Source organism: Zootermopsis nevadensis, unplaced genomic scaffold (genome assembly GCF_977971745.1).
Source record: "Zootermopsis nevadensis isolate Lab colony 2312 unplaced genomic scaffold, Znev_1.0 Znev_ptg000004l, whole genome shotgun sequence".
NCBI classification, from domain to species: Eukaryota; Metazoa; Arthropoda; class Insecta; order Blattodea; family Termopsidae; genus Zootermopsis; species Zootermopsis nevadensis.
In genome coordinates this window covers 6799922-6826478 of record NW_028259136.1, presented here as the reverse complement: position 1 = coordinate 6826478, position 26557 = coordinate 6799922, and the positions used below count along the sequence as shown (strand labels likewise).

Genomic DNA, 26557 nt, shown 5'->3' with positions numbered 1-26557 from the left:
TCGACGCCTACAAAAGGCGTCATATGTCGTTAGTATCCTTTAGATACCTTTGATATTAACACCGGAAAACCGACGCCGAGCGTCGGTCGTCGCGGCGCCTCTGAGAGACGCGCATTGAGCACATATGAACCTACAGATGCGTTTTGAAACGTTATTAGGAAACCGACGCTGGGCGTCGCGACGCTTTTCATCTCGACGCCTACAAAAGGCGTCATATGTCGTTAGTAGCCTTTAGATACCTTTAATATTAACACCGGAAAACCGACGCCGAGCGTCGGTCGTCGCGGCGCCTCTGAGAGACGCGCAATGAACACATACGGACCTTCAGATGCGTCTGGAAACGTTCCTGGAAAACCGACGCCTGTACTAACGTAACCTAACCTAACCCAACCTCACTCAACCTAACCAAACCCAACCTGACTTAACCTAACCCAACCTAACCTAACTCAACCAAACTTAACCTCGCCTAACCTAACCTTACCCAACCTAACCTGACGAAACCTAACCCAACCTCACTCAACCTAACCTAACCAAACCCAACCTGACTTAACCTAACCCAACCTAACCTAACTCAACCAAACTTAACCTCGCCTAACCTAACCTTACCCAACCCAACCTGACTTAACCTAACCCAACTTAACTCAACCAAACTTAACCTTACCTAACCTAACCCAACCCAACCTAACCTAACACAACCAAACTTAACCTCGCCTAACCTAACCCAACCCAACCTAACCTAACACAACCAAACTTAACCTCGCCTAACCTAACCTCACCTAACCTAACCCAACCTAACCTAACTCAACCAAACTTAACCTCGCCTAACCTAACCTTACCCAACCCAACCTGACTTAACCTAACCCAACTTAACTCAACCAAACTTAACCTTACCTAACCTAACCCAACCCAACCTAACCTAACACAACCAAACTTAACCTCGCCTAACCTAACCTAACCCAACCCAACCTAACCTAACACAACCAAACTTAACCTCGCCTAACCTAACCTCACCTAACCTAACCCAACCTAACCTAACTCAACCAAACTTAACCTCGCCTAACCTAACCTTACCCAACCCAACCTGACTTAACGTAACCCAACCTAACTCAACCAAACTTAACCTAACCTCACCTAACCTTACCCAACCTAACCTGACGAAACCTAACCTAACATCAGCTGTCCTAACGTAACCAAACCCAACCTTCGTCCGAGACAAACTCGCGAATCTCCCGAAAGACTCATAATTGCTAGTTCGCCATGACTGCACAAGTCACCGAGGTCGCTCTAATACCACGGTCACATGAGTCGCCACGGCGCCACAAGCACCATTGTCGTCAGGTTGACAAGGACGCCCTGGTGAATCATGTCGCCGTGGTCGTCCAGGGTGCCACGGTAGCTCCGCGTAGTTGCATTGCGGGCACTCTGATATTATTCAACAATTAAATACGTACGGCAAAGGAAACACAGCACGTCACCATTACGAATATCTTTTTGATAACGCTGCTTGAGAAAATCATCGCTGTTTACACTGAGAATCATAAGAAACATATATTTACCACTAGGCTTTAAGGGGTTAGAATTCAGTCACCACTTCAAATAAAACACAACACTTCTCCATAACAAAGATCAGCTGATTAATGCTGTTTAATCATCTTACTTTCTGCTTACTCTAGGTAAAATACATTACCCAAAACTCATAACTGTTGTTTAGTAAAGCGTGTGTCTTTTCCTTGTATCTGTCTTGTAAATATTCTTTTGTTTCCATATTCATTCAGCATATCGAAATTACTGAACTGGAGAAACGTTGTCATTGGTGAACATTAGACTACATTCTGTTCTGAATATCTCTAACCTGTGCCATTAGCAGAATTTCGAGGTGCAAATCTCACCTGATTGTGTACGGATTTTAGTACATAGAACAAGGCTCTTATTAATTGGTGGATGCACTGGATTCAGACAAGCTGTAGTAGTCCAGTACTAGTCCAGCAGTCAAATCGTTTGCAAAGAGTTGCTAGACTATAGTACATCAGAACGCAGACCTCAATCAAGAAAAGATAACTTTTGATATTTCCGTTCCGTTTCGAGTCATGCCGACAGGGTTGATTGGACACTAACTAACGCATGACGTAATCTGGGGATACTTGGTTCGAATATTGGTCGAGACATCTGCTACCTTGTGGCAGGTCTGTCTTAGAATAGAATCGCTTCCTTCTCAGTTTTATTATTTATTTAGTGTTCTGTCTGACGACAGGTCCATATGAACAGGATCCTTCCATCCTTTTCTCGGACTGGGACCTGTTCATATACGTTCTTGGCAGATGATCCAGAAGTGGTTTGCCATTGCCTTCTTCTGTGTGTGAATGGAGTAATTGTTGGGATGCCACGGAGGAAAACTCCGTGTTGCCTAGACCACGGCCTTGCCCAACACAAGTTATAAATTCGGGCACCGCAGGGAATCGACCCCGAGACCCCAGGATTACAAGGCCAGCGTTCTAACCGCTAGACCACCTCATCTTATTATTATTTAGTGTTCTGTCTGACGACAGGTCCATATGAACAGGATCCTTCCATCCTTTTCTCGGACTGGGACCTGTTCATATACGTTCTTGGCAGATGATCCAGAACTGGTTTGCCATTGCCTTCTTCTGTGTGTGAATGGAGTAATTGTTGGGATGCCACGGAGAAACCGGGGAAGTCCCCGGAGGAAAACTCCGTGTTGCCTAGACCACGGCCTTGCCCAACACAAGTTATAAATTCGGGCACCGCCGGGAATCGAACCCGAGACCCCAGGATTACAAGGCCAGCGTTCTAACCGCTAGACCACCGTGGTTATTCTTCTCAGTTATTTCCAGCTAATTATACATAAACATCCACTTATTTCACTATATAATATACATTCTGCAGAGTCACTGTTTAATATAATAAGCAATTATAATAAGGAGGAAAATATGACCAGGTTAAAAATCTTGTGGTCGAATGTAGCCTAATATGGGTTAGGAGTCTCTTTTTGATCGAAAATTATTCATTTGCTACCACTCGGCGTATTTAATGAAGTGTTATTTGAAGCAGGGTCGGATTAAATGAGAAATAAATAATTTTGTTTTGCGTCATATCGGTCCTCTGGCATTCATGAAACTGAAATCCATCATCGTTTCTCGAAAATGTCGCATCGCACTCAAGTAGAGAATGACAACACCCTTTAAGGGACAACGTCACTTGAAATAACGTTTTAAAAAATGTGTTCCTACCTCCAGCGAAACTCAGTCAGAAATAAAAAAAAACCATTTTAATGATGTTCATGAGAAGTATTAAATCTGTTGTTTACTCTGAAAACCAAGTGAGTCCCGAGAAAGATACCCCTTGGGCGCCACACTGCGTGATTTGTTATTTCAGTCGCTTTTATAAATGTTGATATCTCTAACGACATCCTTTTCACCTTTATTTGATACAATATAACCCAGAAATAAGTTATACATTTGTGTATTCATGTTTAGTTTGTATAAAATTTATCAGGCAGTTAGCTGGAGTCTGTGAAGAATTTCATATTTTAGGCGTGTAAGGCGAGGGTACCAAGAACCATAATTAAATGACACACAGACAGAAAGATGACAAATAAATAATTAAAGAGTCAATCACTTGTCCCTATCCTGAGCCATCTAAATCCATTCCACATCTCATGACGAGGGTTTCTTAGCTCACGCAACTGTGCATTGCGTCCAGAATTTGAAACAAATTAGTTTTTTATCAGATCTAAAACTTCTTGACGATGGTGAAGAGTCAATTGAATAAAAAAATTTCTTGGATATTATCCATCGTCTAGTAAATATAAAACGTAAAATCGACGTTTCGGAGATGGGACTCTATCTCCGTCTTCAGGTTCCTACACAGTTGTGCCCACTAGATAGAGCTAATCCCTATCTCCGAAACGTCGTTTTTACGTTTTATATTTACTAGACGATGGATAATATCCAAGAAAATTTTTATTCAAATTAGTTTTGATAATCGTTGCCTTTTAGGACGCTGCGCGCGCGTGGTCTGATAGATACTGAAAGATGTTTCAAAAAGTGCCTGCTGCTTCGATCATCAGGGTGATGAGTCTCGCTGGTGAAACTGTGCGGTGGCACACACACGTGCCAATGGTACTTTTTCCTCTGAGTTGTCTTCAAGAAGGACTCTGGTTGCGTTTCATTAGGCAACCGGACAGCCTTAAATTTTCTGTATTTTTGTTCGATGCTGGACTTCTGGGCTGTGGCTCCGTGTGCATCTTCAGGCTTCAGATCTCGTTTTAATATTTTGTCTTCTTCCGGTGCTTTAAATCCATCGGCCGTGGATCACGGTTTGAGAACTAGTGGTGTGGCAGAGTGACGGCGAGGTAGACAATCATCCTGCCTGTCGTGTTTTTGGAAGGTGCTAAGAACGCCAGAGAGAGATGAAGTGAGAGCTCCAAGCGAGCGATGGTCAGGGTTCATTGCCTTGCCTGGAATCAACGAGCCGGAGGCTAGGTGCTGCTAAGGTAAAAACCTGTTTTTCCACAGAACTCTCAACACCAAACCAGTGCCACAGCGTACAGGGGGGGGGGGGGGGGGGGAGACACCACGTCACGTTCGTTCGGTGATTAGTATCCGTACTTATTGCATATTACAACCTCTCGCGAAATCTTGTATTGCAGCGTCTGAAGTTTGATGCGACGCCCCGGACAACTTCACGTGTCAGCTGAAGTGAATTAATTCGCCTCTTTGGGAATTCCGATAATGCGGATTGCATGTGTACGTCGATGACTTGGCCTTGTCTGAAGGCAGAAGACGGGTTCGTCGTTCGGAGGACTGAATTTATCTAGAGACGACAATCACTACCAAAGTAATTTACTCCGCAAAGCAGAGTCTTTTTTTAGAAGATAATAGTTGGTGAACTGCCCGAAGGCTGGTCGCCGTGTTCACGAGAACCTGCCACTGACCCAAACCTGAGCCGGTTTAATCCAGCCGTCATCATATCCTGTTAAATGTTGTCTTCCTATTCCACGCCTTCTTTCCGGTTTTCCGACTAAAGTGTTTTTGCGAAATTTTCATAGCTCCATTCATCACCAATCTCATGCTCGATTTGGTCACACTGATATTTGATGAAGGGTACAAATTATGTGTTCCCTACTTTTTTCTCTCTTAGGTTTTAAACCTAGAGCTTTTGGGTAGGAGACTCGAATACGATTGATTGTGAACAGCAATTTAGCGAGCGTTGCTCAAATTCAGTCTGCTCAGATTTTGTTTTAGTAAATGAAGTTTCTGGGTCGTTGCGCCGTTTAGTCTGGTAGAAGGTTACCGACGTTTCAGGGGTGCTTTCTCCTTCCACCATCAGCGCGAAACGTCGATAAACTTGTAACAGACTAAACGGCGCAACGACCCTTAAGACATTCATTTTCGCGATCCCAGCCGTGAGAACCTGAAATCTCACACGGAAAAATCTTTTCTTCTGTCGAGAATGGAAACCCGATGGGCCAGATTTTGAACCTCTGACGTAAATTTACTCATACGACGGTACAGCGCGTGTCACGACGCCGAATAAACTGACGCTGGCGTTCGGGCCGTCTTGGCTGTGAAGAAGACGGACGTAGATCAGGATCGGGTTACATGCGGCGAACGTGAGCGCTGGTAATGTTTGAGCTTCTGGGTCGTCATTTGTAAACTATTTTCTTCGTCTCAGGCGGTGGACCTGTTTTGTGCGGAGTGCGAAACTCGGCATTTTTCGTGCCACCTTACAAGATCTCTCTCTCTCTCTCTCTCTCTCTCTCTCTCTCTCCCTTTTGCTTTCCGTATTCCTGTCGGGTTCCACTCGTGACAAGCGGTTTGCCTAAGTTCTTCCTGGATCCCATTCTCATTTCTCTTCATGTATCGCGTCTCTCGCGCGGTTCCGTCCATTCTCTTAATACGCGCTTACCAGTATTTATTTTCTCTGGTCGTGTCTTTCGGAGCAGACGCGGAGTTGTTATTACCGGGTATCATTATCTAAGTAAGTTCTTCCGATGTTATGCAGTCTGAGCTGCTGACAGCGTCGCTAAATGAAGTTATTCCTCCTCACATTTGAGCGGTCCGGAGTCCCTGGGTTCAAATTTGTGCCGGAGACTGGCTGTGTTGACTGAGATTTTTCGTGATTTACGAATGCCTGGATAATATTTTAAATAGTTCCAGATATTTTCTAGTTCATTGATTTTTTAATCATATTATCGTTTTGAATAAAAAAATTTCTTGGATATTATCCATCGTCTAGTAACTAAAATATAAAACGTAAAACGACGTTTCGGAGATGGGACTCTATCTCCGTCTTCAGGTTCCTACAAAGTTGGGCCCACTAGATAGACCTAATCCCTATATCCGGACCTAGCTCTATCTAGTGGACCCAACTGAGTAGGAACCTGAAGACGGAGATAGAGCCCCATCTCTGAAACGTCGTTTTACGTTTTATATTTTAGTTACTAGACGATGGATAATATCCAAGAAATTTTTTATTCAGATGACTCATCAACATCGTCAAGAACTTTTAGATTTGATATATTATCGTTTGATTGTGTGATCTGGGTTAATGAAAGCGTCGTTAAATAAACTAATAACTAGTCGGTTCTCTCGTCGTTTGCTGTCGAAAATCAACGAGGACCTAAATGTAAGTTCGGCTTCAGTACGTGTTGATGTCGCCGGGAGGGTCTGAGTCTGTAAATCGCGGACGGTCGTTGACTGGCGCGTTGTGTGATTTCCACAATACGCGTGTCAGCTGATTCTTGTCGAAAATCAAGAGCAGAGATTTTTCTCAGACTGGTGTTAATTGCAGCTCTGCTCCGCAAGCGGAAGTACTACACTTCTCGGGACCAAGTTCAGCGATCCTCCCTCAGCACGAATACATTACGTAAAGGGTCAGAAACCTGTACGTCGTGAGCCACATGCCACATGAGACTGGTTTTACTTAAAGACGTTTTTAGTATCGCAGACAAAAAGCATGATTCTGAATTACGAATTGGAAAGGTTATTGAGGGAAGCGGTCGTGGGCTACTTAAAATGCCTATCCCGGTGTTTACCTATGAAGTGACTGAATAAAATCACGCGAAACCTCTAAATAGCCGTGGAGGATTTTTAGATAATGGAAGATGTGTTAGACAGTGTAATGCGAATGGGAGATGACTTATATTTCAGTAATTGAGAAACGGATAGGCCTTTATCTAAGGGAGACGTCGATTGAGTAAATATCAGATGATAAGAATAAAGTATCTAGCAGAATCTAATCTGATGATGGATGAAGTAAGGACCTCTAAAACGTTGGTAAACTTCTACCAGACTACACAGATCTATAACCCGGAAGACACTCACCACTGTGGTAACTTCTTTTTACCGTGTCTGTTATTAGCTATTTGGCTGTTGATGTAGCAGACGATTTTAAAGAATTATTGTGATAAATGTTGAAGGCTGTATCACGCCCTTTCTAGAACAAAATCCCAGCGGTACCCTGGGACTCCGCGCGCCTGAGGAGCATGTCCTGCCTTCCGTCTTCACCGGCAGAAATATAGCCTAATGTTACGTACTACCACACATCATACGCCTACAGTACATTGGTGAGATCCACAACTGACTCCATGGATCGGAATCCTTCTTCAGAAGCTAGTAGTCGCTCAGCTACGCAAAAAATTCCTCGTCTTTTATGGAACCAGACGCTTCGTTACCGTGTTCGCAAGTGCCCGCCACTGGTCCTATCATGAGCCAGATTAATCCAATCCAAATCCTAACACTTTACTTCCTAGGGACATTTTGTAACAACTGTAGTTGATACAGCATCGTTAAATAACTTACGAACGGAAGTTTCTTACGGTTTTAGGGACGGGTGTGCAACTGAGAAGTTATTTTTATTCTCAAGGTGTGTGACTAACAGTTTTCGACGTTTTGCAGTAATTGGTTGATTCGGTGTCGTTAAATAACTTACGAAAGAAAGGGCGTCTCACTGGTTAAGTGATGGAATGCAGAACTGGGCACTATCGGTTTTGGACAACATCCTGTAACCAGGAAGACAGTTGTTCACAGTGTCGTTGAACCCTTGGAGCTTGTTTTGCAGTATTATTTAAATTCCCTAAGGCTCCATATGCAAGTTTTGTTCACTTCTACGCGTATAAAGTTCGTGTTTGTGCTCATGTTGTTTCATCCATGTGCTTTATTATCGTAAAATATTACGTATTAGTAAGACAAACGTCATACATCGACAGACAGAACATCTGTGACCAAGTGTAAGGCAGAATAGCAGCTTCTTTCCATCCAGCAATTATAACATGACAGATTTTCCTTTTCTCTATGTACAAAATTCTTCCAGAGTACGAATAAGCCAGCAAGGCGATGTAAATCCCAGTAAAACAGAAAATTCCCTCGATTTATTCTGTTACCAACATTCCCTATCTTTAAGAACCGTTTATCAACGACATTGCTTATGAATATGACTGTCTTCTGGGTTGTTGCGCGCCATATAGTCTGGTAGAAGTTTGCCGATCATCGCCCTGATGATGGAAGCAGCAAGGACCTTTGAAACGTCGGTGACCTCCTACCAAACTACACGGCGCAACAACCCAGAAGTCGTGAAAACCTCAAATCCTACGACATTGCTTATTAACAGCGATTATTTCATAACGATAGTTCAACTGTTCTGGTTACATCGTTTGAAATGATGTGGAAATGGAGTTATGGGTGTTGAGTACATAAACACTTGGAGCTAGGCTGTCGTGGCCAATTTCATTTTGTGGTTTATTTAACAACGCTGTCAGTAGCTCAGATTATATGTATAGTAACGAATGTAAAGATGATTAATGAACAACGGATTGGAAAGGGTGTGGAATTTTGAAGTATTTCTGAATTTGCTTGGAGGAATCTGGGAAACCCACGTAAAACTTGAATCACGATAGCCAGTCTCCTGGTCGACATTTAAACCCGGGATCTCTAGAATACGAAGCAGGAAGGAGAAATGGTAACCACTCTACCACCACGTTCCCTGGTTTCAATTTACTACCACAAAATTCGCCCCGAGAAAGTGAGGGTATCCGAGGTGCGAAACACTACACCAGCTTGCTTGGTTTATACGATGTCCAGAGATTGTCGTTCTAGCCTCGTCTGTGTCATTTGCGTCTCTGGGTGTGTCTGTGTGAGTGGGCCCTCCTCTGACACCTAAACTAACTAGATGGCTTACCGAACCCGAAGGTTCATCACCGAATTAACCAAAGCCCTCCACCAGACCCTGTCCTGGGCCAACAAAATCCAGTCTCCTTCAACTCCTATCTCCCATAGATCCCGTCTGACATCCTCCCATCTACGTCTAGGTCTCCCCAGCGGTCTCTTCCCCTCAGGCTTCCCAATCAATACCCGGTGCACAACTCTTGTTCCATCCATGCGCGCTACATGCCCAGCCCATCTAACACTCAGTTCTTTCTCTGTAACATACGATTGTATTTCCAGCTTTCTTCAGTAGTTCACGTGGTAGCGTGTTTGCCTACTTTCCGGGCGGCCGAGGTTCGATTCCCAGGGAGATGAATTTTTTATTATGATTTTGGGGGCCGTAAATTTTAATTTTTATCTCACTCTTCGCCAAAACTTTTTCCCCCCTTTATTCATAAAAAATAAGTATTAGAATCCTGTCGCTTTTATTAGCCTGAAAATTACTTGGCAACACTGACTCAGTTTGGTTTACTTACACATGAAAAATTAAAGGTGAATACGTTCTTATTTCACTGTGTAAGGCTACTTGTAATTCGCATTACAAGGCGCTTTGCAGATTGCATTTGTCGTGACGAAGTGTGGAGCGTCATAATGTGTGGCCCTCACCGCACAGTTGTTAAAAGCGATCCAATCAGGGAACATGAGATGTGTGCGACATGTAACACGCATGAAGGACGTGAGAAATACGTACTATACATGGTTATACTCTAAAAACTTGAAAAGAGAAGAGCAGATGGAAGACATAAAAATCAGAAAGAGGGTATAAGAATGTGTACTGGATTCATCTAACTCAGATTTAGGACCGATAGCGGGGCTGAATCTTCTGGGGCTCCACCTGTGAGACTCTCAGGTTCTTAAGAAGGGTTATTGTCTGTTGTTTATCTATTTCGAGCTGTTTCTAATTTTTACTAAGAGTGTTCCCGGGATTTAATTTTGTTTTTATAAGGGGCGGGTTTGGGGTTAAGTGTATTACTAAGAATCACAAACGACTGACAAAGGACTTGTGCCTCGTCATCAGCGGGCCTCCCTTTTCTGATTCTATTAAAAAAAATCACATCCTTTTTGTTCCTGCAACTCAGAACCACAAAATCCCATGTTCATGCCAGAACACAAACACTCCTCGTGCCTCAGATGAACTTACTTCTAATATAAAACTCTCTGGTGGTATAACATGGAACCTCAACGACCAAACCATGCGTGTGAACACGATTCTGAGCCACTTAATTTTAAACTTCCACTCTCAAGAAATATTTCCGTACAATCTGTGATCACTACGTGTCCCGCCCATCTCCCTAACAACGTTTGGTGATGAACACAAAAACTGCGTTCTTCACGTCGAAATTTAAATGTATTTCGGACGCAAATGTACTCAGTGAACTCACGAACTTTTATCTTCTGTTAAACAAACGTAGGACAAGATTCAAACCCCAGACACTGCTACCCTCGAAAGGTTGGCCATTTGCGCTTGGAATTGTCGTTTGGGTAAAGCCAAGTGTGGGGTTGTGGAGTTCTACGGATTCTTCCTCAGTTCGAAAGCAGAGGAATTGATTTATACCACGGTTATTTAACAGCGACATTTGAATTGCAGAGGTTTATACATCGCGTAGAAATATGGTCATGAATTTTGACATGATAAACATTATGCAGAGTGCGGTCATGGTCTGTTTAAAGGTACTCTCCCGTGATTTTCTGAAATGGTAGCCACGAAAAATTACAGTAACTATGGTGGAGATTCGAAATTGGTAGTTTTATAATACAGGTCTAAAGTGTTATCGTTTTGGAAGTATATTTCGTTCGAAATATTTAATTCTGTGGACTGGTGTTTCAGATTACATTAAAGCTAATTTTTTCAAAGAATTGCTCGGCTGTGAAAGTCTCTAGATACTATTTTAACATCGAGTAAAAGGGTATCAGATGGTTGAAGCAAAGAGCCTACCAAAAGACGCACCTTGCTTGACGGCGAGACTGGAGGTTGTGCCGGGTGTGGGTGCTCCAGGCAGGGGCTGCAACAGAATCGCGCTGGGGGCGGTGATCACCTGCGGCAAGGGACCGGCATGAAGTTGTGGGGGCGGCGAGGATGCAGAGGCTGAACCCACTGACCCGGGGTCACTGAATCCCTGGGTGCTGCTGTCTTCAGGTGGATCAAAGAAACTTAAATTGAACTCAGAACCCGCGTCAAAGGACACTTCCGCTGTGAGTTTTTCCGGGGGCGGAGCATTGCCCAGATTCGCACTCAGCGACTGATCGATTTTGAAAACGTCCATCGTCTCTCGCAATCCGCGTCGATATCGACAGAACAACTCACTTCCTGCCAACCGAAACAGTCTATCCACACCCGCTAAAACGTACACCTCTGGATCCCCTCCGCGGTGGAATCTACCCTGTACTCATCACACATCGGCTACCCCATTTCCTACACTGAGGCAAAATACTCGTCAGACACTCCTGCCACTTTTTTACTTTCATCAGCCAGCGACATGTGTCATGTCTTGTCACTCGGCCCTTCCTCACTCTGTCCGCACTGGAGCACCTTCTTGCCGGATTCTGATGGGTCATCAAGTTTAGCCGCTGGTTGTCGCGATCCTTATGAGCCATTCACTGCCACTTGGATGTCACTTGTGGTTCGGTGGTGCGTTGTCACCACCCTCACCTCAGCAACAGAAATACTCCCCTTCCATCCATTTCTGTTAATGTGTGCACAACGTTTCGCTGAAATTCACTAGACTGTCTTCTCTCTAGGAGAAAAAGGCGGTTTCCCAACTGAGCTGTGACCAACGCTGGAAATTCTGTTGACCCTAGCCCCAGTTTATGTTCTTCTGTGCGAATGACCTTTTTAAGGCATTCCCTAAACAAATGCCAGGTTCCTTCCTAGTCTGGATATCGGCGTCAGGTCCGCTCTGTTGCCTGGAAGGATGTTCTGTCGCTCAAGGTTGGTAATAGTAGTATCAGTGTAGAAAATAAATAAAATAAAATCTGTATACACAGGCTCGTGGTCGTTTTGCACTCAGAGTAGGCGCAGATTGGAATTAGCCGAAGAGGTTTTCTCGTGTCATTGACCTTGGTTCGCGCGTACCTTGTAGTCGGCTTGAACACAGCAAGTTCGCTCCACTCCGTCGCTCGGCGTTTTGAATAAAACAGTTCTTTTTGCACTGTAACAACTGAAATAACAGTGCCGAAGGTTTTCTCGAGCTGCGTGTGTGTGTGTTTGTGTGTGCGAAACAAAGACGCAATGAGGTAACACGTGTAATGTGAGGACTAGAAAGGTTTTTGTTGGTAGAACTTCACTTCACAGCAGATGTTGAATCACTGTCCCCCACTCCAGATTGCAGACAGAATTTGTCAATCTCAGAGATGTAAAAGTCCTTGAATTCCGTTCCACATCCCGCGTGTTTTGTATCAGGATTTGAATGAAGCGAAACAAAGTTCAGTGGACATATATTTTAAATGACGATGTTCCATTCCCTTACACTTCTTAATTACGTTGCCCTGCTTACACCACAGTTCGCCTGGAGATCTACTTTCCAGGGATTATTTTTCTGTATGTAAAACACTGACAGATTCACTCTTCGCCCTACACTCTTTCTCATGTGCACACACAAGTACTGTGAAATCTGAAACATTCGGTTTCGAGATGGTTGGAGGCGGGGGGGGGACGAATATGAAACTGAATTATAATTTCTTCGTAGTCTTATGGTTACCGCATGGAGCAGCGCACACTACAACGCCAGGTAGAGAACAAGGCTTCCCGACTGGCTTCAGTGTAAAAGCCATGCCTACTAGAGGCAGTTGGAGCATGGGATCACTGACCGCGAGATGCTGGCGTGAGGGGGAGGGGGGCAGTGCTGAGGAGGGGGACGAAGGACAGAGAGAGACGGCACATCCAAAATCGGTACAGTTGGAAGATGCTGCTATCATGGACCAGCTGTTTTTCTTCTATCTCTTGTTTCTGTATTAAATGGTGTGGAAACTATGGCAGGGGAGGGGGGGAGCGTATTTTCCCCTTGTACGAGGTCTTCTGTGAATGTCCATGTTAACAAATTTTCGTAAACACTGAAATATTACTTTTGTGTTTGGTTTGAAAACAAAAGTATTATATGACGATGTAAGTGCGGGGATATTGTTTTTGCTTTGTTAGGCTGACGACTTTGCCGATGATCTGAAGACCTTTGTCGCTTTGTCAAGCTGTTTTACGATTCGTATTTTTTTCCCTCGCGTGGTTGTTCGTATCTCCTCTGCGTTTCTCAAGATTTGGCGTCATTATCGGAATAGTTCTGTTCTCTTTTATCCACGCTTCTGTTTTGGCTGTCCACACATAAAATACCGCTTTGCAACAAACATTTCCGATGCTCTAACGCCTTAGATTTATAGTTGTGAAGCGCCCGGTTCGAATCTGTCCTGCGCTACTAACTGTTCTGAGCTCTGATTTCTTGTTTTGTTCCGTTTTTTTTTAATGAAAAATATCAGAATAATACTTTCAAATTCGCCATGATCATATGACTTAAAATCCTTATCTATTTACAAACTTCTGATAATAATATCATGTCTTTTAAATCCACAAGCTACGTATTTGAAGCAGCGTCTTTAAATAATTTAAGACGTAAGCAAAAATGTTCTTTTCTCCTGCTGTGGTGAATGTGAGATTTGCCGAAACTGACAGGGGAAAAACTTAACTGTACTCATGGGGAATCCTGATGGATGAAAATGTCATTGTGCGGAACTGCGTGTCGTGTGCCTTTTTATGTACAATTAAATGTTTTAAACGCTTTGAAGCCGAAGCTCGTATAAATAATTCAGTCCGTACCGCAAAGAAAACACTTCACCGTTACAAACATCAACTGGTTAACGCTGTTTATTCTGAGAACCATACAAAACCCTTAAATGCAAAATGCAAACTTGCTGATTATTAAAGCAGGTGGTACATATAGTTACCACTGGACTTAAAGAAACTTGAGAAGCAATCAAAGAGTCGGGGGTGATGATTTTCAGACTGTGAAACTTGGTGCCATACCCTGAGTGGAAAAAACAGGCGAAAGGTGTTAAACTCTGAGGCCGTACGTTCGTATCCCGCCTGGAAGGTGGGTGTAACCGAAATAAGCATTTTTTCTGCGTTGTGTTATCCTGTGTAGGTAGAGGCTTTGTAACGGACCGATCCCCCACGCAAGGAATCTCTACCAAATGCTTAAAAATTCATACTTTTATAATGTTTAATAAGAACAGACCAGAGACCGAATGTGTAAGACCTGAGGACGATGTGTTTTCATTTTACACATTGTGGTCTTGTAATGTAGCCAGACGGTTGGCATGTAGGGTCGAATGATGGGATGATTAATGAAAAATGAATTGGAAAAGATGTGGAAGGAAGCGGTGTGGGATTATTTATAGTACCGCCTCGGTATTTGCCTGGAGGGGCTGAATAAGAACACGAAAACCTCAACCAGAATAACCGGTCTTCAGATAGAGATTTTAACCTGGGCCACCCGAATACGAATCAGGAATAATAATCAGCTGTGCTGTGTAATTGATTAAAGCAGGCAGACGGTGACTCAAACATTAATTAATACATAAATCAGTTTAAGTATTTGTGAAGTTCTTCTTACACTTCTCACGAGTCTTAAAGGTTAATGGCCAGAGAGTGATAATGAGCTCGCTTTGATCGTGTTCCTCATACTCTGTACGTAACACAATTTTGAACACACGTGCTACTGAAACTTTCCGTAGAACTTGGTATTAAAAACGTAAAGTTGTCCCTGATACTTAATCAAGCATACTACTGTACGGAGATGTACGTACAGAGGAATAGCTCCTCATATTCTCACCCTCGTCAAGCTTCAGCCGATTTATTAAAGTAATATTTACCACTAAAATTGTTTATGTTGAACATTGCAAAAATTAACGTTGTAAATATACCCTATTAAAGTGAGTAAACATTTCTCTTCATGTGATGTCCTCCCTAACGCAACACTTCGGAACATACGCAGTTTTTACAAAAAAAAATGTCACATTTTCATTATGGCTGCAGGCGTCAGGCAACACACTCCATTGATCAAAGCGTCGCCTGACATAAACGCTTTGTCATCAAAAAAAAAAGTCGTCGGAAGACAAAACAAACTCATCAGAGAAACTGCAGACAATAAACTGCTGTCTCCTAGACAAGAAACGCTTCTTTTGTTGAAATCACAGAACATTTCAACCTGCAGACATTGGCCCAGAAACCCGTTTTGTTTATTCGTTTCAGCGAACGTTGTTAGCTCAGATGGTAAAGAAGCAATCTGTGAACTCATAGTTTTGGGTTTGACACTCGTCGTTTTCCGTCAGTGAAGTCCGAAGTTTTAGAAGGCCGTGGGAAAAGTGGTCGTGGTCTATTTTAAAATACATGCTGCAGTTACAACAGTCGTCCAGAAAATTGTCGGTCGCGTAGTAGGATTTGAGGTTTTCACGGCGGTGAGTACGAAGATGGCTGTCTTCTGGGTTGTAGCCCCGTGTAGTATGGGTGAAGTTTACCGACGTTTCAGAGGTCATTGCTGCCTCCATCATCAGGGCGATGACTCATCGCCCTGTTGATGCAAATTGCATAATTTAGTAATGAATTCGTAAATATTATTTAGATTATCTCGGTGCTTTAAAAGATGCTTCTTATGCAGTAATTCCAATTTAAATGAATCATGATCACCACTATGAGCCGGGATAGCTCAGTCAGTATAGTGACTAGCTACGGGCTGGACGACCGGGGTTCGATCCCCGACGGGGGCCAAGGATTTTTTTCCTCTAGCCTCTGCGTCCAGACCGGCTCTGGGGCCCACCCAGCCTCCTCTACAATGGGTACCGGGGTCCTTTCCCGGGGGTAAATCCGGCCGGGGCGTGATGCTGACCACTCACCCCCATCTAGTGCCGAGGTCAAGGAAGAGAGAAGCTATACCTCCACTCCCCCCAAGCGCCTACATGGCGTATAGCGGGACAAACTTTACTTTACTTTACATGATCACCACTTGGTTCAGAGGCCACCAAAATATTTATGTTGTATTTTGTTTACCAGAAAATGAACGTAAACCCTGCAATGAGTGGCGTCTCCTGAATTCTCAGACAGCAGCAGTTGGGACGGATGCCAGTCGTTGGCCTACACTACGAGTAATATTGAAGTTATTTTTGGCCAAGGCAGCTCAAGTGATGTCTATTCTACCCGCCCTTGACAGGGACTATGAACCCATGCACTCCCACTGACCTCAATTCAGTGACTCAGGCAGACACTCGTTTCGTGAAGTTTCGCTGGAATGCTGGACTTTGATTCAAACTTGACTTTAAGGCCATTTACGGGTTACGAGGCAAAATAAATTCTTTAAATTAATTTTAAATATGTCCGACACGTAAAAGAACATGGACGTTGAAAATGGTTGTCTTGGTAGATGTAGAACCATTTAGTCTTGTTAGATACTGACCGACTATCATCATCCTGATGATGGAGGCAGTAATCACCTCTGAAACGTTGGTCAGTTTATGAACCTTTGGGTTTTATGAAAGGCAAGATATTTCTGACTAGTCAGCTGCTATCTGTTCTCAGCAAGGACTCTCTCCATGGAGATCTATGGTGGTTATTTTTGTTGCTTAATTTTTCTTAATTTATGGAGACAAAGTTCGTGAAATTATATTATTAACACAATGAAGTGGTTTGATCTTTGTAATAGGTCAACATTAGCTATTTCTGTCAAAGATAGTGTGTTCATGCTTTTCGCTGTAGACGGGGAAGAATGTTTTTCTTCGGTGATGTAAATTGTTTTGGATAACCTGTTTTTAATCGTAAGATTGCTGTATTCTCTTCTCTTTTCAGTACTTTACATAATAACGCTTTTCGATGTGTGACTATTAAGTAAACTTAAAAAGTGAACGTGGAGCCTCTTCGGTGCAAGTTATTTGATTGCCGTGACAAAGAAGAAATCAAGGTCGAGTTCCTAAGACAAAGAACGGTTCGGATATGGTTGGCGTATTGTTGAAAATCTTATCAGGGCACATGCAGCTTACTTCATAACGAAGGCCTTTCAGTTATGTGAGTGTTTCTCGTCGAAGGAATGAAATTTTTGGATTTTATCTGAGATAAGATTAGAGGGTATAATGGACCAATATCGAAATAAATTAAGCCGTCAGGTAATAAATATTATATTAAGAGTATTTTAGTATTATAATATTAGAAAATAATGTTTTGTATAGTAAATTTCCAGTACCGCGTTCTATGGCATCGGATCAACTGTTTGCAAAGTACGAATTCAAATTTCGGGGTGCAGAATCTGTTGCTGTATCTTGTAGGATTGGTGTTGCTAGTTTCTTCAGCCACTGATAAAACGATAGAACAAGTGTTTCATGAAACAAAGATTTCTTCATGACATCTAATTGTTTTTGTGCGTGTTTTATAACCCAACTCATCTCCGTCGCGTCTTGAAGATAGAGGCAGCAGGGACCTCTGAAACGTTGGTAAATTACTACACGGCGCTACAAGCCTTTTCATACAGAACAAAGGTGAAAACAGAATTTGGTTTATTAAATGTGCTTATATGGGAACGAAAGATCTGAACTTTCTAATTATTTGTAAGCTCCCTGGCATTGAATCCGGTATATTTTTACAACTCTAAAGATCTGTTCACTTATTAAGTGATCATTTTTGCCTGATGACAATCATCATGTCCACGCAGCCAAGGAGAATGTCTTACATTTACGTTGTGTTTCCTCGGAAGCGTATTTCACGCCTGTTACTACAGACAACCCGCGCTGTACAGGTGTTGGAGATGTTGCCGTCATAGCACGGAGCAACACGTTTCCCGTAATTCTGTTCCATCGCGAAGGTGGTAGTTTACAGTGACTCAACACGCCTCACGCAAAATAATGACACGTAAGCAAAGTAACTTCTGATCGATCGCTGTGTCTACGTTCCTCTGAAAGCTGTGAACACTGCAGAGTGTTTGAGAATGTTCGCGCATTGTCTTCCATAAAAAGTAACTTGCTAAGATGTCTGATGCAGAAACAGAACGTCGGACACAAAATAACATAGACAGTAATGCCTCTCCTAAGGCTCTAACGTGTTTTTGCTGTTTTTTTTTAATATTTTATAGGGGCCTTTAGCCTTTCAAAATCAACACAACATATTTACATTGTGATGTTGCATTAGCGGTTTGGGTGTCATTTGATGTCGATAAATCGATATAACACAAATATTCGATAACGATATACATTTATAAAATCGATATATCGCTTTGTACTTTTATTATTTATGAAGAAAGACAATTGAAACCTATACCCCGTCCAATGCAGAATATATTACGAAACGTTGTGGGTGGTATTTGCTTTGTAAAATCTCCACAGCCGACCATGAATCATTACCTTATTTTATCGCATATATATATATATATATATATATATATATATAAAACGTTTTAATTAGCAGTGGAATTTACATTTATATTGTGTGGATCACTGTATAATATGTTTAAATAGGCCGTGTCAACATTTTAAAAATATTTAGCCCCCTATTTGTTTCGAGCCAGTGTTTTTAAACAAATAGAGAACAACAGAATGAATAGATATTTTAATATTTTAATATTTTCCGTCAAATCACAATTTTAATAAGATAATAAAATATTTAAAATATTTAAAATATCATTTCACGTTCCGCATCGAATGATCGATTTACAAATTGGAACGTCTCTTACGACATGTTTCGGTTATATTTAACCGTCCTCAGGTATAAATTAGATTGGTAAATTTAAAATGAATAGAACAAAGAATCACTCATCGCCCCGATGATAGAGGCAGCAAGGACACTGAAACGCTGGTAAATTTATACCAGACAAAACGGTGTTACAACCCAGAAAAGAACAGTTTTGAGGTAAATAATCAGTTGGTTTGTAATTACGGGACTACTTTTGAAGTCTTTCTGGCGTGACGTAACGCATGCAGGAGACACGGTTACGAATTCAGCGCCACGACACCTCTCTCGGCTTGCAAACGCTGACAAACCTTAAAGAGTTTCATTAGAGCAGGGAATACGTTGGCAAAGTGAGTAATCGTGAACTTTTCCAGAATTAAGTGCCAGGACTATGGCTTTAGTTAACTCGTTTTGATGACTTGTATCCACGGCTGTATATAACGGTTCCTGTGTTTATTATAGAGAACACGTGGCTGGCGACGAAAGTTCTGTGACGCAACAGTCTAGCTGAATGGAGTGTGGAATTCCTGCAAGTTTATCTGCTGATTGGTGGAAGGGCAGCTCGTTCCGGTTTATTACTATGCTCACGTCCGGAGTCGTAAACAGCGAGAAGTTGCCCGCCTGTTTTAAGTTTTCAGAGGAAATAATGAAATGATATTTTGCAAGACAGCGAATGGCGAGACGCTAAGCTCGAAAAATCCTCACTTCCCGAACAGTGTCGCCAACCTAACGACGCCATCTGCATTATTATTATTATTATTTGCTGCCTCGTACTGAAGCAGACTTCGGATATTTAAGGACTTTTCTGTTTTGTAGCTACGGTTCATGTCTGCAGAATGTATCGCTTTATTGGATAAATCACGTAATTATATGTTTGGAGCAGAATCCGTGAACAATTGCTAATATTTATTCAGGTGGCGAAGAAATTTCCCGCCTTTCATGAAAGCAAAGCCGTTGATTGGTTGTTATCCTGAGCTAGGTGAATCCAATCCATGCCCTCACACACTGTTGTTGAAGATAAGCAAACGAAACGGGCTTACGAATTGCAAGGAGTCCAACCCGAAATTGTTATTATTTAAGATTTGTTTTTCATTTATTGGAGTTGAGGTTAATTTCTTACAGATGCAAATCAGTTGTATATCTGTTGTAATTTGTTCTTGTATTTCCTTTAATATTCGTCTGTGGAAAAATATTGTAAACAGGTGCGGCACTTCTTACTAATTTTTTTAAAATCTGTATACTTACTTATGTTTTAAGCCAATGCAAAGTACAAATACGTACCAGAATTAGAGTTTTTAGATACGTTTTAATGTAGATTTCCAGTACCAAATTTCATTGGAATCTGTTTAGTATTACTGTTGACTAGCAATGCGGAAATGACTACCACCATCATTATATTTGCATTTTGTTTTTATTTGTTTTAATAATTTTGTGCAAACAGCGCATTAAAAACTCTCAACACTTTTTACGAGAACGTGTTTGGTCATGTTGACATGCTTTCCTTTCGAAACTGAATCGATTTGTGTTGTGTTGCTTGGAAGATAATTAAGTTCGGGTTTCTGAGAACGCAGGTTTTCATAAGCTTAAAAAAGAACTTTTTCCATGATAGCTATTACTAGTACTATTTACTATTCGTGAGGGAATTAATCAAGGCAGGTATTGATAAATACACTAAGGGATTGATTATATTTCAGCCATACGAGATTACAGACCTTGTTGATTAACCCTTTAAAAGCCACTGGTAATAATGCTAGCAAATGCTTTAACAACCAGTACCAGCGAATATTTCCTTAAACAGCATAGAAAAGTTTTTCTTTGTAATGGAGAGTTTTCGTTGAGGTAAGGACTGACGTTTATTTATTGCGGGTATAAATTTACTGTTGCATATTAAGACACCGCGTGTGGTTAAAATTTCTGTTTATATTTCGTCAGATGTAAACCATAATAAATACAAATTGTCAATAAAAACTTTATATCTTCATTAAATATGCACCTCATGTTATGTATCGTTTTTTTTTTTTAGAAGATTTGAAAATTTCGGTTTGAATTAGCAGTTGTGTTGGCCCCACTGAGTAGTCTAGGACAGTGGTATTCAACCTGAGGTACGCGTACCCCCGGGGGTACGCGAAGACATCTTAGGAGGTACGTGAAATTTAAAAAAAAATTGTTTTATGATAAACGCTGAATAATAAGTAATGTAATTTATTTAATTTATTTTAGATGTAGATTATATACTATGTATGACTTGAATTATACACCAACAACTTTGGGGTTACAAAGTTGAAGAGAAATTATATCTGGGGGTACGCGAAGACATCTTAGGGGGTACGTGAAATTTTAAAAAAAATATATATTATTTTATGATAAACACTGAATAATCAGTAATGTAATTTATTTAATTTATTTTAGATGTAGATTATATACTATGTATAACTTGAATTATACACCAACAACTTTGGGGGTACAAAGTTGAAGAGAAATTATATCTGGGGGTACGCGAAGACATCTTAGGGGGTACGTGAAATTTTAAAAAAAATATATATTATTTTATGATAAACACTGAATAATCAGTAATGTGATTTGTTTAATTTATTTTAGATGTAGATTATATACTATGTATAACTTGAATTATACACCAACAACTTTGGGGGTACAAAATTGAAGAGAAATTATATCTGGGGGTACGCGAACCAAAAAAATTTGAATACCACTGGTCTAGGAGATAATACAGACAAGCCGACTGCCCTGTAACTTTTTTATCACGTGTTCCAAAAATTTCGAACAGCGGAACAAGTACGAAGATGGCTTCTTCTGGATTATAGCACCGTGTGGTCTGGTGGAAGTTTCCCGATGTTTCAGATGTGCTTTCTCCTTCCATCATCAGGGCGATCATCGAGAGTGACAGTGAGTGGGGCGTACAGGACTCCAGAATTAAGTGGTTTTTAATGAATTTTATGCAGGTAGTGTAGCAATAATAAAAATATACGTACCCCAGTTTAGAACACAGATGCGTTCTATTCAAATTGTTTTGATAACATCTGACCAACTCCACGGACGAGGACCGGAGCCCTTCTTGGTAGCTGATCTCGCCAATAAATGCTCTCGCCTTTTAATTAGCCCGCCGCCGAGACACGTGAATCCAGTTCATATCCTCCTCCCATTGGATTTAAGTAGATTATTTAAATGTTAACCTTAAATTGCATATTTTTAAAATGTTTGTCGCCATACAAAAACTCGTGGAATGCCGGTAGTATCTGCAGACATTCAATCGCGCAATTATTGTTTCCAACCGACAATTCGCGATCACCATTTTGATACTGATTAATTTTTTCTGTAATGGGATTCTATTCACGCCGAGTTATAAAACACCGAGCTCTTTCCGTATAGTCGGTTCTGTATTCAAATTGAAAACATCATACGTTCGATTTTCTAACCAAGTTGACGGGGGACACCACAGAGCTCTCTTCCAAGCACTCGGTTCTGTATCCAAGGTAGGGTATTTTGTAGACGAAAATGGTTCGAGAACCACAGTATGTTCATCATTACCGTGAATACATGTACGCCTGAATCAGTGTGAATGAACTCTGTAGTGCGCGTAACCGGTTCTAACTTGCCGACGGGATACAGTCAGCCCTTTATGAAAGGTGTATGTAATATCCTGCGAGCATTGAAGACGCAACTCCGGAGTGCGAGATGTTTCAAATCTGCTGATTGTACGCCATAAATTAGGTTCCTGACTGTTATGCATCTAGTTTATTCTTATAAATTACTTGGCTGTCGTGAGACCTATGGGCACAATTATGTGTGAAATTGAAATTGAAATTGAACGTCTTTGTAAGCATTCCTGTCAACCTCGACTATTTGTGGTATACGTTTAAAACTGTTGTATTTGTACGTCGTTCGTCATCATGTTATTTCTGGAAATTGCAGTGGATAGTAAGACAGAATAATTCGTTGTCTTTGTGGAAACATTTAAACTGTTTGGAAATTATTTATAAAAATATCAGCTGAGATTTCTTAACCATTTCCGTGTTATACGTGAGATATATATATAGCTAAAACGTCTGGTTCTTAATGACGATTTGTTTGGTAGTTTGTGAAGATCAGTGAAAGAAACGTGCCCTGCCATCTGTTAACATCTTCTACTAACTATTTGCGTTCCTTCAACAGGAGAACGTAAGTTACCATGAAGTACACTAACAAAGGAAAATGTTTGTGTGGCGCACTTGCATTTTCAATTAATATTTCTTATTTTCTTTCATACATTCTGCATACGATTTGAAACATCCGATGAAGCTGTACGCCTTGTGTTGAGCAGGAACCTTACTGACATTTTGGGTGTGTGTTTATTTATTTATTTTCATTGCTAGGTGCAATTCCGCTGTTGGATTAAGGTGCGAGGTTTCAGGTTATAACGGCGACGAATGTGAAGATGGCTGTCTTCTGGGAAGTCGCGCCGTGTAGTCTGGTATAAATTGACCGACGTTTCAGAGGTGTTTACTGCGTCATTCACGAGGGTATTGGCCCTGTTCGGATTGTGTCTTCCGGGTTGTAACACTGTGGAGTCTTGTAGGTCATTGCCAACGTTTTTGAATACGGAAGAAAGCCCGATTTAAGGTAATACCTCGGAATTTTCTTGGAATGCCTGAGGAATACCATGAAAATCATCAGTAAAAATGGTCGGTCTCTGGGCCGAGGCTTTTCTCTTTGTCACCTCGTCTAGCCCTTCTCTCTTTATTTGAAGTAGTGTCCTTTTTTTCCCCACGAAATAAAACGTCTGTCATTTGTCGACGTAGTTTTTTTTTCTCTTTGCATTTATTATCCTTTCTCTCTCTCTTTCTCTTATGATTTAGAGTGTTAGATATGCAAGTTTCTTGTACTTTTATTTCGTTCTACTTTATATAGGAAATGAAAAATCAATATGGTGGCAGAGCGCAATACGATTGCTTGTAATCTAAAAGAATGGAAACCTGCTGACGCGGAGAGTAAAACGCAAATTTTTCTGTCGTGTGTGTGTGTTATAGGAGGTCCTATTTTTTGACGAATCTTGAATCCTATCTGATATATTTTTAAAATGTTAAATGTGAGACATTCACATTTCCCAAAACTTTTTACGTCCCCACAAAGTGATTTCTTTTTCTTTAGGGTAATTCAATCAAAATTGTGCGCTCGTTTCTCATCCCCATGCGTGCTACAATCCCCGTCCAGCTCGGCTACATATATATTCTACATTTTTGCTATGGACATTATCCGCCATATGTTGGATGTTATTTAAGTAAAAAATATTACGACTTCAAATGATGGATCTTCCTAAGACGATTGATCGAGCTGTTTCCGCCCTGTGGACCACAGATGATCTGTATCCGAAATATCTAATTCAGATCAGTTCCAATAGAGTATGTAACTTTTAAGACTTTCTGGCTAAAGTTCCTAATGCGTGTGCGCCCTTCTCTTGGTACTTTGAGCTCATGGGAAAATTTGCTCTACTTTTCCGTATCATTGTATACGTACGCCACATTTATATGGCCCGTTTCGCATCTGCGTCTTCACCCTCGCTGGCCGATAGATTACATCTCCATCTTATTTTAAATCGATCTCCCCTCCTGTGCGCGCATTCTTGGATCGTTTCCCCTGTGGGAAACACTCAGCAGTCCTGTTTCATAGTCGTTTTCCCGCGAGTAACCTTTTGACTTTATTTTTATATCACTTTCCCTCATCTTTGTCTAAAAGTGAGGAGTTAGTTAACTGTTCTGTCTGAGAAAAGTCATGTAAACCCAGTGGTAAGTATATGTACCACCTGCTTCAAAAATCTATATCTTCATGTTGCACCAAGGGTTTCGTATGAAGCTGTGTAAACAGCGATTATTTCTTTGAACATCATTAACCAATTAATTTATAATTGTCATGAAGACATGTGTTTACTTTGAGGTTGTTATTATTATTATTTAGTGTTCTGTCTGACGACAGGTCCATATGAACAGGATCCTTCCATCCTTTTCTCGGACTGGGGCCTGTTCATATACGTTCTTTGCAGATGATCCAGAAGTGGTTTGCCATTGCCTTCTTCTGTGTGTGAATGGAGTAATTGTTGGGATGCCACGGAGGAAAACTCCGTGTTGCCTAGACCACGGCCTTGCCCAACACAAGTTATAAATTCGGGCACCGCCGGGAATCGAACCCGAGACCCCAGGATTACAAGGCCAGCGTTCTAACCGCTAGACCACCGTGGCGGTTTCTTTGAGGTACGGACTGAATTCTTAAAATTTTGTTTACACAAGCCTCGGTTTCAAAGAGTTAACATACGACTATGTAGTCCTAATTTAAACCTTATTTGTGTATTTTGAAACGCCCTCTTAGTGAGACAGCGTCCTCACTTTCCTCCAGTCTCCTGTCACATCGTCCAAATGCTCTCAGTCTGCGTCCTCTCCTTGAAGAGACCGTTTAATTTTGAGGGGACGAACGTGTTAGCTGCGCCACGATGAAAGAATCACAGTCCGTCCGTCCAAGAGCAACTTTGAGTTTGTAATGGCGTGACGTCAGAAGTCACTGGCCTCGTTGGCATGTTACGTCACGGATGTGTTAAAATAATGGTAATTTATGTAGGAGGGCGCGCAAAAAGAAGAGAGAGGCGGTGAATAGGCGATCCGTCAAGTGCGAAACTTCGAAAACAAAAACAACAACAGCGAGCAATTCAGTGAAATTGTTCAATAAATTTACAGTCGAGATCATTAAACTATTACTACACTTCCTCTTGAGTTTACTTCTGGAATAAAGGAGAAGTTTCATCGAGTCTGTCGCGTTATTTCCGCGAAACTTGCAGAGTCGAACGAGGTTTAGCGTCTGACAGACTTCATCGATTGTTTTACAGTCGAAATTAGCGATATGTATATCGCGCTGTTAGGCAAGTGTTCATTAATTCGTCGATTTTCTCACGAAGTGAGTTATGGTTACGTGTGGTTATCAAAGTACAAGATTAGAAATTCTCCGGCTTCTATTACGCTAATAGTGTTTGGTGAAGTGTAAACATTATGAAGCCCCAATTGATGTAATGTTCTTATTCTCTCTTTGGTCCATTTGAACGTTATTGTCTCTCTCAAATATTTTAACTCTGCTACGTACCACGTGCTTTAGTAATCAGTAACTCTGTATTTGTTATGATTCCCCGGTGTAAACAGCGATTATTTCCTTAGATATTAACCAGCTGATTTTTGTAATGGTGAAGTGTTATGTTTTCTTTGCGGTAGGGACTGGATTCTTAAATGTTTTTTAGGCGAGCTTCGGCGTCTGAGAGTTAAGGACCAGTTAGCTGTCTTTATGTCCTGCAGTTTTGTTGATGAGGCGAGGACGGTCTCTTGTGCTGTTGATGAATTGTTCATGAAGATTCCCGCTCCCGATTAATGCATATAAAGAGACAGGTTGTGATAAAAGGAAAAGTCTTCTGTTTGCTTTAGCTCTAGAAGGTGTAGGGGCTATACGTCAGGATAAATTACGTAGAAATGGACCCCCATATCGCGGAAGATCTTATACGTGCTGATTTTTCTTGAATCTTGCATCTTTTCGTATTTTAGCTACCGATCTTTTTTCTATTTATGTACGTAGATTATAGCTTTACTTTCTGGCGAACAAACCTTGGCTGCATTAGTGA

The 26557-nt window shown here is 41.4% G+C and overlaps 1 protein-coding gene across 2 annotated transcripts in view; it reads right to left on the bottom strand.

The window, feature by feature from the left end:
• The window catches only part of Eip78C (Ecdysone-induced protein 78C), a 78570-nt gene that overhangs the window by 41376 nt on the left and 10637 nt on the right, over positions 1 to 26557 (bottom strand). Inside the window, exon 1 of one of the 2 annotated variants that reach the window (XM_087343000.1) lies at positions 11173 to 12987. The exons of the other annotated variant lie outside the window; for it this stretch is intronic. Coding sequence (XP_087199126.1) covers positions 11173 to 11488 — 316 coding nt within the window. The 5' untranslated portion in view covers positions 11489 to 12987. Of the gene's footprint in view, positions 1 to 11172; positions 12988 to 26557 lie in introns of those variants that run through there. 2 annotated transcript variants of the gene reach the window in all.